Here is a 17,665-nt window from a genome sequence, read left to right as displayed (position 1 = left end):
ACGTGATATTTGGAAAATCCCACTGCACCACACCTTGTCTGATTTTAATGTACAGAGTTAAAGTAATTTGATCTTTCAAAGTATGGATGCCAGAATGGCCAGCCACTACCTACGGCGATGTTCAATAGGTAATTTGGTGTAAGTCCCGTCAGTCCAGGGTAGCGGAATCTCTGTTTTTTGACCCCTCCACTAGCGGGCACCTAGTTAATCTGCACCGCCAGCAGAGATAAGCCACAATGGTAGTGGGATAACCCCACTCTCCACGCTAGCCAATAACCTCCTGCCCAGCTTCCTTGTGAACACATAGCTTCATACCTACCTGTGGCTACTGTTGCTTTGAGACCAGTCCATATTCGACATCTCCCTTTCTATCATCGAACTGCTGCCCATACCTGCTATTCTCAGGCGTCGAAAAGCACATCAAAACATAATCGTATAATTTCTTGCTGGCGCGTATTGGCTGCCTCAACCGCCATCATGGACTACGAAGCGATAAAGGAGCAATGGAGTGAGGTCGAGGATCGCGATGGTGTTCGTTTGAGTTGGAACGTCTTTCCCAGCTCTCGCATGGTGTGTAAGCTGCTTCGTGGTTCTTTCACTTAAACTGACATCGTCCAGGAAGCTTCAAGACTTGTTGTCCCCATTGGAGCACTCTACACACCATTGAAGGAGAAGCCCGATACTCCTCTGTTGCATTTCGAGCCTGTGACCTGTAAACAACCTTGTCGTTCAGTGTTGAACCCCTTCTGGTATGCTGCGATTCTGTTCAGCTTTATCTGACTCCATTTTTTGCTGACTTGACCCTTAAGCCAGGTCGATGTCCGCGCCAGAGTTTGGATCTGCCCTTTCTGCTTGTCCAGAAACCAACTGCCGCCTCACTACAAGGACATTACCGCGAATGCCATCCCCCCCGAGCTCCATCCAGCCAACACCACGATAGAATACCGCTTGTCTCGACCGGCGCCCGCGCCCCCGATCTTTTTGTATGTCGTTGATATGTGCCAGGAGGCAGACAGCCTTGCCTCCTTGAAGGAATCACTCGTGATGAGTCTGAGCCTGCTCCCAGAGAACGCTCTTGTTGGACTTATCACTTATGGAACAATGGTATAGCTCATTCGTAACACTTGACATATGTTTGTTTTACTCACATTCAACTAGGCCCACGTCCACGAAATCGGTTACGAGGAATGCGCCAAGTCTTACGTGTTCCGAGGTAGTAAGGAGTATGCTGCAAAGCAAGTTCAAGAGATGCTTGGCTTGACTACTTCTGGTGTACGACCCGGCATGCAAGCCCAGCCCGGTCGACCATTCCCCGCAGGCCCAGCGTCTCGCTTCCTCATGCCTGTCCAACAGGCTGAATTCCAGTTGACCAAGGCACTGGAGTCTCTCCAAAAGGACCCCTGGCCTGTCGCCAACGATAGACGTAACCTTCGTTGCACTGGCGTTGCGCTCAGTGTTGCCGTTGGTCTTCTCGAGTCTTCTTTCCAAAATGCTGGTGGCCGCATCATGTTGTTTGCTGGTGGTCCTGCCACAGAAGGACCCGGCATGGTTGTCGGACCTGAACTGAGGGAGCCAATCCGATCCCATCATGACATTGACCGAGACAATGTCAAGTACTACAAGAAGGCCCTGAAGGTATAGCTTCATGAGTTTCTGTTCTTGTGAAGTGAGACTAATGCTTGAACCACAGTTTTACGAGAACCTTGCCAAGCGCACTGCGCACAATGGTCACATCATTGACATCTTCGCTGGTTGCCTGGACCAAGTTGGTCTACTCGAAATGAAGGGACTATGCAATTCCACTGGTGGCCACATGATTCTTACCGATAGTTTCACTTCCTCCATGTTCAAGCAGTCATTTGTGCGAATCTTCGAGAAGGATGGAGACGACAACCTTCTTATGGGTTTCAATGCCGTACTCGAGGTTCTGACCACGAAGGAACTCAAGGTCACAGGCCTGATCGGCCATGCAGTCTCGCTCAACAAGAAGTCTATCTCTGTTGGCGAATCTGAATGTGGTATCGGCAACACATGCTCTTGGAAGATGTGTGGCATTGACCCCAAGTCCAGCTACGGAATCTACTTCGAAATTGCTGGCCAGGGTCCTGCCAATGTCCAGCAAGCACCACAGAAGGGCATGATGCAGTTCCTGACATACTACCAGCATTCTTCCGGTCAGTTCCACCTCCGCGTTACAACAGTGGCCCGGAACCTTAGCAGCCCCGCCGGAGACCCCGCGATCGCGCAATCTTTCGACCAAGAAGCTGCGGCTGTTCTCATGTCACGCATCGCTGTTTTCAAGGCCGAGGTCGATGACGGTCCCGATGTCTTGCGTTGGGTCGACAGAATGTTGATTCGCTTATGTTCGCGATTCGCGGATTACAGAAAGGACGATCCTTCATCTTTCCGATTGGAGAAGAACTTTACTCTATATCCTCAGTTCATGTTCCACCTCCGCCGAAGTCAATTCCTCCAGGTCTTCAACAACTCTCCCGATGAAACGGCCTTTTACCGACATGTGCTCAACCATGAGGATGTCAGCAACTCGCTTGTCATGATCCAGCCAACTCTGGACTCCTACACCTTTGACCAGGACGGTGGCCAGCCTGTTTTGCTCGACTCTGCCTCCATTCAACCCACCCACATCCTTCTCTTGGATACTTTCTTCCACATCCTGATCTTCCACGGCGAGACCATCGCAGAATGGAGGAAGGCTGGATACCAAGAGCAGGAGGGATACGAGAACTTTGCTGGTCTGCTTGAGCAGCCCAAGGAAGATGCTCGTGTAAGTCTAACCCCTACCCCCTTTTTGATTACTGATTGGCTCACAATTTCTAGGATCTCATTACTGATCGTTTCCCTCTCCCTCGATTTATCGTTTGTGACGCAGGAGGCTCTCAAGCTCGATTCCTGCTATCCAAGCTTAACCCCTCTACCACCCACACCACTGGTCCTTACGGTGGTGTAGGAGCCACGACTGCTCAGACCATCTTTACAGACGACGTGTCTCTCCAGACATTTATGGACCATTTGATGAAGTATGTTTCTTGTCTTCCCTTGACCTGACGGTCATGAATGAATCACCGGTGACTAACCATTTATCTAGGCTTGCTGTGAGCGGTGCCAACTGAAGTGGTCCCTGAGCGCCTTCGTTTTGGGACCATTGGTGTCATTAAGATACTCGACCTTTGTAAAAATTAGTGCAGATGATGATTAGTTGTAAAGAGCCTGTCGTCCTAACGAACTACAATAATAGAAATAGGATTTGATATTGCACCTCTTGTAATTGATTCATGCCTCTCAACATGTAGCTACTTAGCACTCAATTGTGATGACTAAAATATACACGTGACCATTGGCTCCACTCAGATCTCTGTTCCTCTAGTTCGCTTCCTTATCTTATCGTTAGGGCAGCGTTCTTTTGGTGGGGCGCACATTTTAGAGAGAATCGCACGTCTGCAACTTTTCTTCTTTTTCGAGCAACCTTCATTCGCACCCTTTGGCACGCAAACCACGAGCCTCTGCCGACTTCAACAAACAGCAAAATGCGTATGTCTCCTTGCTGAGCGCCTCCGACGATCTATCTGCTTACACGATGAACAGCTCCCAAGTTCGATCCCAATGAGGTTAAGGTGATGTAGGTTGATTCTTGAATTGGGATATTTGGTCGACTCGCAACTGACATATTCTAGCCACCTCCGCGCCACTGGTGGTGAGGTCGGTGCCTCCTCTGCTCTTGCTCCCAAGATCGGTCCTCTGGGTCTCTCTCCCAAGAAGGTCGGAGAAGACATTGCCAAGGCTACTGGCGACTGGGTATGGCTTTCGATTCTCTGTCGCGCGAGGAAGATACTAATAATCTTTTAGAAAGGCCTGCGCGTAACTGTCAAGCTTACCATCCAGAACCGTCAGGCTGCTGTCTCTGTTGTTCCCACTGCTTCCTCCTTGATCATCAAGGCCCTCAAGGAGCCTCCCCGTGATCGCAAGAAGGAGAAGAACATCAAGCACAACAAGTCCGTTGCTCTTGACGAGATCATCGAGATTGCCCGCACCATGCGATACAAGTCTTTCGCCAAGGACCTCGCTGGTACCGTCAAGGAGATTCTCGGAACTGCCTACAGTGTTGGCTGCCAGGTTGACGGCAAGCCTCCCCAGGCTGTCATTGAGGCCATCGACGCCGGTGACATCGACAGTAAGTCTAAGAGGTCACTTTTTTCTTGGTCATTTCGTACTAACATACTTTCCAGTCCCCTCGGAGTAAATCTGTTCTTACGTTTAGAACCTAAATACCACAAAACAAGAACAATAGATCCATTTTCCGATGGTTCCCTCAAAACTAAACTCGTCCTCTCCGAACATAATGCCTCGTGAATGTGCGATGAACCCTTGACTCACTCTGAAATCTACCATCATGCTCCGTGGTTTATTTCTATTTTTGTGCAAGGAAGAGGAACCATAGCCCCATACTCACCGCGATATACTAGCTTTCAAGCTCTTGTGGATGTAGCGGTCCATCATCAATGGCAACATAACCTTGAGAAGCTTTACGATTCAATTTTAGTAGCCTCTACCAGAATTCCATTTCATACTCATGCGTCGCCCTTTGTCTTTGGAAACAAGTATCAAGTTCTCGGTATCGTTTGAACATCGCTCTCCGCATAGGTTGCGTAAGAGGGTGTGAAATTGAAACATGGATAGCAGCAGAAGCAGAAGTGTAGAAACTTGCTCGCCATGTTTTTTCTTTGCCAGTGGAAGTATTATCGAATAGATTTATCTGATCGACGAGTATTCCATGGATCTACAATGTACTTCTGAACAGAATGTTTTATAAAGTCAGATGAACAAGGTCCCCTGTCATCAAAGCCTACTTTACCCGTCTTGCCTACCAGGTACCCACCTCGGTTTGCCAAACTCCACTGACAACCATGGAGGTTGCCGTCTAAGAGTAAGCCATGCAGTTTTATTACTTTGATAGTGGAAAGCTCAAGTTCCGTTAGCTCCATATCTGCTACTGGGTATCAGAAACATTGTCGTTTAAGGTTCAGGTCACCAAAATAAAGTAGCCTGAGCGTTCCATGGTCTAAGCCAGGTAGTATAAAGTGCTTACCTGTAGATTATTTCATCTCTTGGGGTCTTGGTCATTTCTTTTGATACCCAGATAATCTGCCACTGCTAATATGATGTCTGTTCTTCTGGGTATGTCTTTCTACTGTACGGATGCGTCTGCAGAGTACCTAGACTGGGGTACTTATAGTATGATCGACCCATCCCCCATGTTTCGCTTGCTGACGTCCAATGACTTTGATGGACATCCATGCTGTTACAAACATCCTGATGCCGAGTCTAGTGTCTGTAGTAATTAATGCAGTGATATTTTTAGTCCAGTATCATATCTCGGGAAATTGTTTTTATTATACGTGGTTAGGATAGAGTGATATCATTTTCACATGATACCCATTATCGAGAAATAAGTACAAGATGGGCTTTTGGCTCTTAGTCGATTAAGATTGCCGTGGCTCATCGCCTGGGGTGAAAAGGTGGGCGGCGGTGCAAGCACGGGCTGTGTGGCAGGAAGGTACCCCTCTTCGAAGCTCTGGGTCTCCGTCTCTCCCGCCCCAATGTGGACCGCCCTGGCGCCGTCAAATGCTCACCTATCTCACTTTACTCCATTCAATCTGGCGCTACGGATACCTGTCGGGCAAACGAAACGTGCCTGCCGATAATATACAACACCTTACCTACCCGCCTGTAGGTCAAACATTATACCTCATCCTTTCACTCGTAATCCCCGTCGGATCCAGCTTTCGTAATTTGTGCCTGTTTGGCAAGCCCGGATGCCCTGCGAGTACCACCCAAACCCATATTTGATGCGATGAACGCGACTGTTCCTTCCCGTGCGACTTGATTTCAGCTTCGTTTGCGATAGAATCAAGAGGCTCTCTCTGCAGCAACAAAGTTGACCGGGCACTCATACTCTTAAAGTTAGAGGGCTTCTCGCGACTGTTCGAAATTCCCAGTCTCGCGCTGGCGCAACTATTGTCCTTTTAGCCCGCACAAATGCTTGTCAGCAGGCAATCCTATACTTCGATACCCAGCGTAGCCGCCAGCCATGCCCTTTGACCAACAGGCCATGAACAATCGTTATTCAACAGTGTTCTTCGTCCTGCTTTTTCAGTCTGTTTTGCTTCTTCGCCAATATACCCCGTTGTCATGTTTCAATTCCCCCCTCCTGCGGTGACGCCGCCGCAGTCGAACCTCGATGCAAATACCATGTTTCCGAATAACGACTCCTCCTCCTTCAACGATCACCACCTCCGCAATATCGCATCGCCGTATCACCAGTCATTTGCGATCCGTACGTCTCGGTCTCACCGGCATAATAACTCTTTTAGCTCTGCTCTTTACCCGCCACGCCAAGAACATCACCTCCGACGAAAGACCCCGAACGGAACCATCGACGCTGGTTATGACGGATCACCATCGCCGTTTTCGCATGGCCCTCCACCCCCAAAACATCTATTCCAACCTCGATCGGCAACTGCGACAGCGTTCCCTCCCACTGGCCCGTCAATACACCGACCTCACTTCAACACCGGTATAGAACCTCATCATCCATCCTCAGCTGGCAACAAAGGATTCGGCGACAATCTGCAAGCACATACCAGGTCCTCCAGCTGGGCTTATGGGGGTGATACGGCATCACACCATGGCGCTTTTCCCGGTAATCATTATGGCTTGCATCAAGCCGACGGGCATTTTAATCCATATGGCCAACCTGAGATGCCCGGGGGGGTTCCCAACGCTTATCAACCAGTAATAAGAGCTCACGAGTACAATGTCAGAGCATTCTGTCCACCACCGGTTGTCATGAACGAATCGCTGCCCTTCGGTCAGCCGCCCTGGGGTTTTCACGCTCAGGCTGGCGTCGTTCCAAATCATGTTCAACAACAGGGCATTCGTCCATTTCAACACCATGCTATCCCTGGGATCGCGCAACGGTCTTCTTTTCCTCCTACTGTTGGGGCAGATCCCCAAGGCCATGCCGGCTATGACTTGGGTATGCCCAGGCAATCCTATCATGCGCCTGCTCCTATAAGCAGTCAGCAAGGTTTTAGGGAAAAGATGCTGTTACAAGCACATAAGGTTTATGTTGACCTTCTAGCGTACACGCAAGCTGTTCGAAAACCACTTTCGACAAAAAGCGCAAGTGGAAACAACACCTCGCCGAGGCTTCTTGTTTACCCCAAACCACCGAAGCCATCATCGAGGATCTCAGACGCGTCTATTGGACACGAAGATACGAATTTCAAGCTTTCTCAAGAAATTGGACAGTATCAAAGCTATGGCAATAGAAGGCATACAACCCATAACTTCCATGGGTCTTCTAACAATTACTTGCCCATGGGAAATCCGACCCCATTCGCAGCAGCCAAGTCTACGTTGGATGTCCTCAGTAACCTCTGCGAGCAGAGCAGCTGGGGGTGGATAGATGGTATGATGTTGGGGGGTTGTCTACACTATGGTCTAGAACAATATCAAGAGGCACTGGAATGGTTTTCAAGAATCATTGCCCTTGACTCGAGGTAAAACTCTTCTCCCATGTGAACTGTCAAGTGGCTGTTCATTGGTCTAACTCTTTCGCAGCGATGTCGAGGCTATCACAAACAAAGCCGCCACTCTTTATTGCCTCAGCCGTCAAGATGAGGCCGAAAAACATTGGATTCGGGCTGTCGAAGTTCGCCCTAGTTACCTAGAAGCCGTTGAGCATCTAGTTGGTTTGTTATACAAAAAGCGTAGTAGAGAAGCCGTTGAAATCATCGACCATGTTCAGCGTGCTTTGAGAATATCTTCGGTATGTAACCCGCGACTGAAAGCTAGTATCAATCAGCCAGCTTCTCGCAGGGACCCCGTGCAGACTGCTCCAGTTTGCGGTCACCAAATTGCTAATGCGAAATAGGTGCAAGACCAGCGAAATGCGCCTCAGGGGCTTCATGGTCAAGTAGCGAAGACTCCCGGTTTCGCGTCAAGTGGTTACGCCTTACCCGCAAAAGAGAATGGACGTATACTAGCTTTGATACACGCCAAGGGAACCATGCTATACAGTCTCAAAGAAGTCAACAAAGCATCAGAAGCCTTTGAAGAGGCCGTATTGATCAGCGTAGGTCGCCGGATGACTGGCATACAGGATCTTGTTCGTCAGATTCAAACAGCGTTATCGCCAAACGAAAGTCAGGGTCCAAGCAGCTATACCACACGACCGTTATTACTTCCTCCTGAGCGCGCTCGTCATACTGCACAATTGGTTTTTGGCGGTAACGGAGCCCTACCAGGACTGCAGCATGTGGCAGAAGGCTCGACTAAACGAGCAGCTGTACAGACCACGAGTAACTCACTGCTATCACTGGCGAAGATATTTCAAGATTCTTTGTCAACCGGACAAGGAGCCCCGAATATCTTACGACGCCCCTCAGGGGTTGAGGATATCTTGGCGTTATACTATCTGTCCTTGTCCCTTCAAGAGAGTCCTTCTACGGCCAACAATGTCGGCATTCTCCTCGCTGGAGTACAACAAGCTGCATCCAACCCACCAAAGCCAAATGCCGATGTTTTTTCTCATCCAAACATTCCAGGGATTGTGCCAGGAAGCGGACTGGCTTTGGCTTTGGCGTATTACCACTATGGCTTGCGTCTGGACCCCAAGCATGTGCATCTACATACTAATCTGGGTAGCTTGCTCAAGGACATCGGTCAATTAGATCTTGCTATCCAGATGTATGAACAGGCTGTGTCGTGCGACGGGACCTTCGATATCGCCCTGACAAATCTAGCCAATGCTGTCAAGGACAGAGGCCGCATTAACGACGCAATCTCGTACTACAAAAGGGCTGTCAACTCGAATCCCGAATTTGCTGAGGCTGTGTGCGGTCTGTCTACAGCCCTGAATTCTGTTTGTGACTGGAGAGGCCGAGGCGGCGTCATGCTCAAAGGCGGGAAATATGATCGATGGCATGTTGATGATCAAGGATTGCTCATTGATGCTAAGGCTCTTGGGCATGAGGATGGTCTTGTCAACCGTGTCGTTCGCATCATTAATCGTCAGCTAAACGAAGCATCGCATTGGGGGCGTGGTATTCTTGACGAAAGGCGCATTGCTGTATTTGCACAACAGATCCAGGATCTGGGCATAGGCACATCCCAGGAGGTTGAAAAGGGTCTGAGAAATTGGAGTAACAAGCCATGGGAGGGCTCACGCATCGTTCGTTTGATAGAGCGCGCGACCCGGGCCACACAATGGAAGTGGTACCATGACCGTCACGATGGTAGCCAAGCAGCTACTCGGTACACTCGCCTTCGTCTGCCCAACGGGCTTACAGTGCCTTCAGCGCCTACGGTCTTGCCCTTTCATACTTTTACCTGTCCCCTATCAGCAAAAGACATACGAACAATCTCTCAGCGTAACGGAATTCGAATCTCCTGCTCTACATTGCGATTACCTTGGTTACCCACGACGGTCTACCGCCCACCACCTCCTCCAAGGCCTCATCTCAACATTGGATATGTATCATCGGATTTCAACAACCACCCTTTGGCTCATCTGTAAGCTCCCCCATTTCTCGAGTGTGTATGAAGAGATACTAATCACATTTTGAATCTTCACAGAATGCAATCCGTATTTGGATTCCATGATCCTCAACGTGCGCGCGCCTTTTGCTACGCTACAACGGCAAGCGATCGATCTGTGCACCGACAGCAGATCGAACGTGAGGCGCCTGTTTTCCGTGATGCCAGCAGTTGGCCTGCGGACAGGCTTGTTGAACAGATTGTCAAAGATGAGATTCACATCCTTGTAAACCTAAATGGCTATACACGAGGAGCTCGCAATGAGATCTTTGCTGCGCGGCCTGCGCCAGTCCAGATGTCTTTCATGGGCTTCGCCGGTACATTGGGGGCCGAATGGTGCGATTACATCCTAGCAGACAGCACTGCTATCCCACCCGAAACCCTACGACCCTGGCGTGGTAACTCCACTGTCGCTGATGTACTCAAGGATGAGACAGAGGGTGAAGAGGAGGATTGGATGTACTCGGAGAACATCATATTCTGCCGAGATACCTTTTTCTGCTGCGATCATGCCCAATCGTGTGATGAAGGCGAACGTTTGATTACCTGGGAACAAGAACAGCAACGTCGCTGGAAGATGCGGAAAGAATTATTTCCTGCTTTGGCTGATGACATTATAATAATGGGCAACTTCAACCAGCTGTATAAAGTAAGCAAGCTCTTGGCCCGGTGTGTTTCTAGGATCTATTGCTAATTCATTCAGATTGAACCTACAACATTCAGAACATGGTTACGGATCCTGGCACAGGTTCCGAAGGCGGTGATATGGCTTCTTCGGTTTCCTGAATTGGGAGAGGCCAACCTGCGGCGGACAGCAAAGGCATGGGCTGGACCCGAAGTTGCGAGTCGCTTGGTCTTCACGGACGTCGCGCCAAAAAGTCAACATATTTCGAGGGCTCGAGTATGCGATTTGTTTCTCGACACACCCGAGTGCAATGCTCATACAACAGCGGCAGACGTTCTCTGGTCGAGCACGCCGTTGCTTACGCTTCCCCGTTATCCGTACAAGATGTGCTCCCGAATGGCGGCATCAATTCTTAAGGGTGCCCTGCCAAAATCAGATGAAGGGCGACAGGCTGCAACAGAGCTAATTGCCGACAACGAAGAGGAATACGAACGCCGAGCAGTCCAACTTGCTACCGAGCTCAGTTACACCATTTCAGCGGACGGCTATGGCCAAGGAGAAGGTCGGCTGGCTGAAATACGCAAGCTGCTGTGGGAAAGTAAGTGGCATTGTGGGCTGTTCGACACAAGAAGATGGGTCAGTGATGTCGAGACGGCATACGAGGAAGCATGGCGACGATGGGTCGCAGGTGAAACTGGGGATATTCACCTATGAATAACGACAACAAATGAGCTAACTCTACTTTGATAATGGTTGGGGAAGAGAGGTCATCGGATCTGGATACCTAGGGAGAGGTTGATTGGGCGTTCTGAAAGTGCAGGGAGCTGCATGGTAAGCTATGGCATGTCACGAGGATTCTGGTATGGGTTGGCGTCTGGAGCATGTTTTCATCTTTATTATGGTCGAAGGTACGGTTGGGCATTGCTATCTGAAAGTGCCAGTTCATCGACAGATCCCATTACCCGGTTAAGAAAGCGAGCCACCATCCAGGTCGAAGCTGATGCTAATCCACTTTATTTGGGACAACCCAGAAGTCTGGGCAGACCGAAACATCCTCTACCGTTGCAACCAATAATGTCTGCGCGTGTTGACGTTCTTGCGTCGAGCGTAAGTTTGTGTGCCCATCTGTGCTGGTAGGTAAGCCAAGTAAAGCTCAAATGAGTATGACCGACCACGTTGGTACGAAATGAGCACCAGTGGAACCTCACGAACCTGGGGGTAAGTTTCAGGACATTGATCACTTTAAAGTGCCTATCGTCCAAGCGCTGGCTGATGATAAAGATGCAACCTCCACTACTATGGAAATGTAACAGGTGAGAATGGTGATCGTTGGGTACAGTACAGGCACAGGTATGAGTATAGGGTGGGTAGCATCCAAACGTTGACACTTGCATGCAGATAGACAGTGGGTGAGTTAAAGAGGAGAAGCTGTAAGAAGAAAATGATGTGACTGCATCCGAGCTGAATCAGGGTAACTAGCGAGGAAAATGTGCAACATGACAGGGGAAAGAGAGTCGCTATTGGACAAGCGAGATGTCAACTGAGAAGCCAGCTGAGCTGAGCTGAAAGCCGTTGCTCGTTTCTCTTGGCGCGACCCAGAAAAGGCTTGGTAGTCCAAGGGAGGCCGACGCCACAACGTTTTTTTCCTGTACTTTGTCTTTAGTGGCCGAGGTTCGAACTGGAGTAGAATTAGGGGCTCCATCAACGTCTGAGCGGGGATGACACTATTGGCAATATCGTCATCTGCCCTGTCGTGTCCAGTTCCATTGTCCACCCGTCCGTCAGGCAGTCAGAGTCTGCCCCTGATTTAGAGTCAAGGTGAGGCAGTGTTTTCATGGATTCACGTCCAACGACTAGACTAAACATTCATGCCAAAAACATCAGAGACACTTTGTCACGATGGATGAAAGGGTCACCCTGTGAAAAGGATCATCACAGCAAGGATGGACATCGGGAGAATGAAGATCATCCCCAAGATACCAGGTGCATGGAAGCGCAGCATAGCACAAATGACTCTCCCCTATTTACAAGTAATAGTGCAGACTCAGACCAGGGAGCGAGTCAGATGTCGTCACCTAACGCAGTATGGAAGCATTCAGTTGGTTGAGATGTGACTTGGGTGTCCTCCCTTATGCCTGAGCGTTCTGCGCTCTGATCCCGAACGCGTGGGCTGATCCAAGCTCAACGGACGCCAATTGTCAATCTTGCCTTGCCGACTTGCTGGTCTACCTGATTTGAGTCTAGTCGTACCCGTTTTTGTTTCGTTTCGTTTCGTTTTGCCTACAGCACGCTCTCTCTAACCTACCTAACCATCATGCCATGCCTGCTAATTTGATCGTGGTCATGACCATGTTGCCATGTTGCCATTCTCCGCATCCATTCTTAAATAGACGGACGGGGCGGGCTACAACGTACGTTAGGGCGGAAAAGATAATTTCGAAGCGGTAGGGTCTCATAGCAACACCTGCGGGCAATTAGAATGTACGGGATGTGCCCTCAGATCCTCTAACGGTAGATGAGGGTACAGCAATCTTATTTTCCCACAACAGCCAGTGTATGTAACGGTGCATGGTGGACTGAACAGACGAGACGAGTCAGGCCTTGGAAGGTCACCGTCGCCAGGGATCAGTCCAAGTAGGGATACCCTTAGATATATTTGTGCTTGGAAGCAATGCAATGCAGTCCTGTATGTAGGCCCTGTTCCCGATCACAGCAAGGTATCTGAGAGTATTGAGGTGCCTACCGACAGTTGGAAAACCTTACCTCGACCTGGATCGAAAAGTACACCACCATCGTTATCATCGTGGTCTACCCTGGGCCAAAGCCGAATAGATTCGGAGATGTGCTGTCAAAAGGCCCGACGCGGGAGTGAAATATCAGAAGCAATGGAACTCTCCACAGATCAGCCGGGACGTAAGACATGAGTTAACGTATTGATTCTGCATTGCAACCCTGGGCTACTACTCTACTCTACTGCAGGTTCCAGCAGAGTAGCATTGTGCAGTGTGAAAGTTCACCCTTCCTTGAAGTCTGAAGATCCCAAGCAGGCGGCTCAGGACAGCAGCCACCCACCCGTTGACGATGATCGCCCTACCTCTGTGTCCCCGGTCGTGACCAGACCATGACCATTGACTGTCTATGCGCAGACCGAAAAAGATCCACTGCGCACACGCTGGTAGCGACGGCGACGGTGAGGTCTGGAACCGTGGTAGCGTAGCGTGGGTCATTGGCGTTGAAGCGAAACGACTCAGTTTAATCAGCTAATAATTACTTTAATTCTGGGTAGGTGAAGGGCAGCGAACGGATCCAATACTGATGACAATAGCTTGTAGGTAGTAATTTAATTACTCCATGATCGATCGTTCCATACAGCTGGATAGGTGACAGCATTGTATGTGCATTAGTGGTGGTTTGACACGGTCCGAAAACACACAGGGACAGAGCAATAACAGCTTTACGGTTTGAACTTTGGAAGTCAGGGCAGTGAGCCCTCTGTGCGATGGCTGTAGGTTAACTTAAACCCTTTGTAGGCTCCGATGGAAAAAGTTGTTATGTATCACGAGCCGTCTGTCAAAGACTCGCCTACATTGGCCCAGTCACACAAAGGTAGACATGCAATAACTCAATAAGTAAGTTCTGAATAAACTCAAGTATCTATGAAGAGGCATAGATAAAGAGAAAGAAGAAAAAAGAGCCGAGGGTCTTGCAATGGGTTGCCCCGCCATTGACAAGTAAGAAGGTTTTGCAAGCGATTATTGTTTGTTGAGTAGAGAGGCATGTTCGCTTGTGTCGGAAGGACATTGGACATAACTGACGAACTTTAGTCTACTGAAAGATGGAGTTGCCAAATGCGACAAAGTGTTCTAGGCATCGACACAGGCATAGCATCAATAACTTCTCGGTGGCTTAGTTGGACGGTAACGTCCGAGGGAGTTGGGCCGATGTGAACTGTCACTTTTCACGACGACCGTCTCCGGTATACCCGTCAACATGATTACTCCTCACAGCCAACAGTGCTACAGCAAAAGGGCTTGACTGTTACCGGTTGCGTTGGGAGAATGAGGAGAGGGAGGAGAAGAGTAGAGTAGGGCTGGGCCGATGTCATGCACCAACCAGCCATGCGTTGCGTTCAACTGGAGGCAGTTACGCATCGTTGCCTATCCGTCCAGACACTGAGTTCGGTTCGTGCGAATTATTGCTGGTTGGATTGAAAAGCCTCCTTTGACGAGGCTAAAGTCAAGCAGTTGATTATGCCGACTGACGGGGTTCGTTGCGATGCCTACGAGCGCCCGGTCATTGACCGGTGATACCAGCCTCACGTGCAAACTCAGTTATTGTGAGTACATGCTGTGTGTATTTCTAATTGCTCTGGACCCATGGAAGTGTATTGACACAGGCTGTATTGTGTTGGTGTTTGTTGGACGGGACTTGACTCTGGACCTTGCTGGCATTCCTTCTAACTCCAAAAAGATACTTGCAGGGCTTCTAAGTGTTGGTCATGACAGGGTACATTATCGAGTCGACTCGAGTCGAGCCGAACCAGTTCGGAAATGGGAGCAAGTTGAACGGTTACGGTAGGTACGAGTTATGTTATCCGTAGGCGGTTGATGGAGGCAGTTATGGGTTGTATCGCATCCGGTCAGCGCTGGGGCACGCCAACGCCCGCAACAGTAACAGTCTACTGACTGTTCCAACAGCAACAGTAACAATAACAGAAACAGAAACAGCTACCCAGCAATTCAATCAGTTATTCATCCGTAGACTGCATACTCACTCAACTTCCATATTATCGCTTTGACGGCGGGTCGAAGCGCTTAGCCAATCCCGTCGCGACTTAGCACCTTGTCGTTGACTGCTGTAGGGTTCACCCCTCCACTGAAAGTGAGGATCTCCACCTGCCGTGAGGTACGTAGCTTTTGTAAGGAACAAGGTCCGGGTCCGGGCATGGGCATCATGGAAGAACCGGACCTAAGATTCACACCCTGTGGAGATCTACCTCACCCCAGACCTTGAGAAGCTGCACCCCTCTCATCACACCCTCCCAGATGATTTGAGATAAACCCAGATTCACGCCCCCCCTGGTCAAGAGCGCCACTATGCATCGTAGCGCAAACCAGTCTCCAGTTCAGTTCAGTTCAGTTGAGTTGAGTTGAGTTGAGTTCAGTGCCTGTGCAGTCCAGTGTAATGTTGTAAACTCGACAGTAGCATATCCTGGTGGCAGATCAAGAAACTTTGTTGACCGGGGTGACAAGAAGTGGAAGCCAGACCAAAAGCTCGGTCGGTCACTCCTTTTTACTGCACGCCCCTTCCCTTCTCTTCTTTCCGTACCCGGGTGTCAGTGTCACGATTGCACTTGACTTTACTCTACTTTACTTTTCCCCATACATTGCATACGCTTCATACGTATCCGCCCCATCCCATCATTGGATCCTCCTTCCTTCCCTCACGGGTATTTTATCACCCTACCTCCCTCCTTCTGAATCAAGATCTCTTCTCCTGAGCCTCATCTCATCTTGACTCATCTCAACACAAACTTAACTCTCTTACTCTCCATCAACAATTCTTAACTCTAATCTTAATCAACACTCAAGCTTTTCTTTCATATAAATAAAGAAGCATATCACCACTCCGACGACTGCGCAAGCCTTTCTTTTCTACTCGGATTCAACCATCTTCACTCACCCCATTGGCACTATGTCGTCAGCTGTCCAGAGAAGAGGCCCTTGGTCTCAGTACGAAGACCATCAACTCATGAACCTCGTTCAACAACATGGTGCGCTGAACTGGGTCCGCATTTCACAAATTCTTGGTTCCAGAACACCAAAGCAATGCCGCGAGCGTTTCCATCAGAACTTGAAGCCATCTCTCAACCACGAACCCATCACGGCTGACGAGGGCTACCTTATTGAAGAGTTGGTACAAAGTATCGGAAAGCGCTGGGCTGAGATTGCACGCCGTCTCCCTGGCCGAAGCGACAACGCTGTCAAGAATTGGTGGAATGGAAGCCAAAACAGACGGAAGAGGTCCGACCGTCGTCGTGCCGTGCAAGGAGGTCATGATGACTACTACAACAATGTGAACCGACCTGGACTTTCTATCACAACGAACCAAGGCCTTCCCGTCCCAAGAGGACAGCCATCACCCCTTGCTGGCCCTTCAGTCCGTCACCCTGTGAGCTCATGGGTTGAGGCTCCTCTTCCTTCCCCTTGTTCCTCTGATTCTGCCGAATCCGAAACCGGATCCAACTACACCACATCGCCTGCTCACCACTCCATCAGTCTCTACAGCAGCAGGCCGGTTGAATTGGCGCCGCTACGCAATCATCCATCTGGCAGAGATCCCAGGTTCACCATCTACGAGACAGGCAGTCATGATTCCAGGCTCCCTAGCATCCAGACCTCGAACCTGATACCCTACCATGAGCGATATCCCGCGGATCGAGGCGAATACAAGCCTACAATCCCTGCGTCGTTCACTCTCCAAGGACAAAGGCAGTTGCCCACAGCACCTAACTCGCCTGTTCAGCAACACCAGCATCAACAACAACAACAACAGCCACCTCAGCCCCAGCCTCGACCTCGATCCGTGCAGGACGATCGTATGCGTCTCCACTCGCTTCTTGATTGAGTGCTCAACTCAAACGGGCTAGCATAGGGGAAGCTTCTATGTGTTTACAAGACATTTGATTTTCACGAAGGGAATGATACCAGGCGTTAAAGGAATGATTCGGAGTTTGGGGAGTGAACTCGGCCAAACACAATGCAAACCATCCGTCACAATAGGAGTCGAGATGTGAAATGCTAGAGGGCCTACTGGGAGTTGGACTTTGACTTTAGTGATAACTATCAATATAATTTACTCAAGCGTTGAAAAAAACCAGTCCCAATGAAACGTGAAAACGGACCAAAGTTGGTGTCGAACTTGTTAATGTTACCGGTTCGGTTACAACCGTCCAAGCAGCGCATTGTCTTGAAGCCTTGACAACCGTACCCAGGTACTTGTTCAACGTACAGAGCACCATGGATCCAATTGAATGCCAAACAGTCCGGCAGTCCATACCTACTGGGTAGTCTGACGGGTGGGGGGAAAGTGACACTGGAATGTGGCAACGCATGGACACACATTTACAAGGCAGACGGCTTGGTTTCCTAAGCGCCCGGGTTTTTACTGTACTGAAACATGCAAAATAGAGTTGGGCAAGTTGTCGGGTCCAACAAAAGCCTCAATAAACTTGGTGATGTTTGTCGCTATATCCGGTCAGAAACCGCCTCTACATACAACACAATTTCCTTGGCTCTCTGCTCTGGTGATAGGTATCAGAAGTATATGAATGCTAAAGGCACACGGGATCTACGGTGTACCCGTTCTGTGGATGTCGAGAGACTTGCATTGTCGTGGGCTCCTTTTTTTTTTTTTTTTTTT

General features: G+C 49.5%; 4 protein-coding genes across 4 annotated transcripts; all 4 read left to right on the top strand.

Moving 5' to 3' along the window:
* Positions 1-477: 477 nt before the first annotated feature.
* On the top strand, positions 478-3,131 carry FIESC28_04320 (uncharacterized protein; the record flags this gene model as incomplete). Its single annotated transcript, XM_031158467.1, has 7 exons — positions 478-570; positions 619-749; positions 810-1,104; positions 1,159-1,635; positions 1,691-2,785; positions 2,839-3,038; positions 3,107-3,131. The coding sequence occupies 7 exons, from the start codon at positions 478-480 to the stop codon at positions 3,129-3,131; spliced, it is 2,316 nt and encodes a 771-aa protein (XP_031017412.1).
* A 414-nt stretch (positions 3,132-3,545) lies between these two features.
* On the top strand, positions 3,546-4,258 carry FIESC28_04319 (uncharacterized protein; the record flags this gene model as incomplete). The annotated part of the gene is made up of 5 exons (XM_031158466.1): positions 3,546-3,549; positions 3,604-3,637; positions 3,693-3,813; positions 3,865-4,189; positions 4,245-4,258. 5 exons carry the CDS (start codon positions 3,546-3,548, stop codon positions 4,256-4,258), a joined length of 498 nt encoding a protein of 165 aa, XP_031017411.1.
* Positions 4,259-6,207: 1,949 nt separating this feature from the next.
* Positions 6,208-10,957, top strand: FIESC28_04318 (uncharacterized protein; the record flags this gene model as incomplete). The annotated part of the gene is made up of 7 exons (XM_031158465.1): positions 6,208-6,329; positions 6,390-7,489; positions 7,538-7,580; positions 7,642-7,849; positions 7,955-9,594; positions 9,658-10,267; positions 10,322-10,957. 7 exons carry the CDS (start codon positions 6,208-6,210, stop codon positions 10,955-10,957), a joined length of 4,359 nt encoding a protein of 1,452 aa, XP_031017410.1.
* Positions 10,958-15,937: 4,980 nt separating this feature from the next.
* FIESC28_04317 (uncharacterized protein) lies at positions 15,938-16,870 on the top strand (the record flags this gene model as incomplete). The annotated part of the gene is made up of 1 exon (XM_031158464.1): positions 15,938-16,870. One exon carries the CDS (start codon positions 15,938-15,940, stop codon positions 16,868-16,870), a length of 933 nt encoding a protein of 310 aa, XP_031017409.1.
* Between the last annotated feature and the right edge of the window lie 795 nt (positions 16,871-17,665).

The sequence above is a fragment of the Fusarium coffeatum genome (assembly GCF_003316985.1).
Source record: "Fusarium coffeatum strain FIESC_28 chromosome Unknown BRIP53273_contig_88, whole genome shotgun sequence".
Lineage (NCBI taxonomy): Eukaryota > Fungi > Ascomycota > Sordariomycetes > Hypocreales > Nectriaceae > Fusarium > Fusarium coffeatum.
The sequence above is the reverse complement of the archived record's forward strand: the minus strand, read 5'-3'. Positions and strand labels throughout refer to the sequence as shown.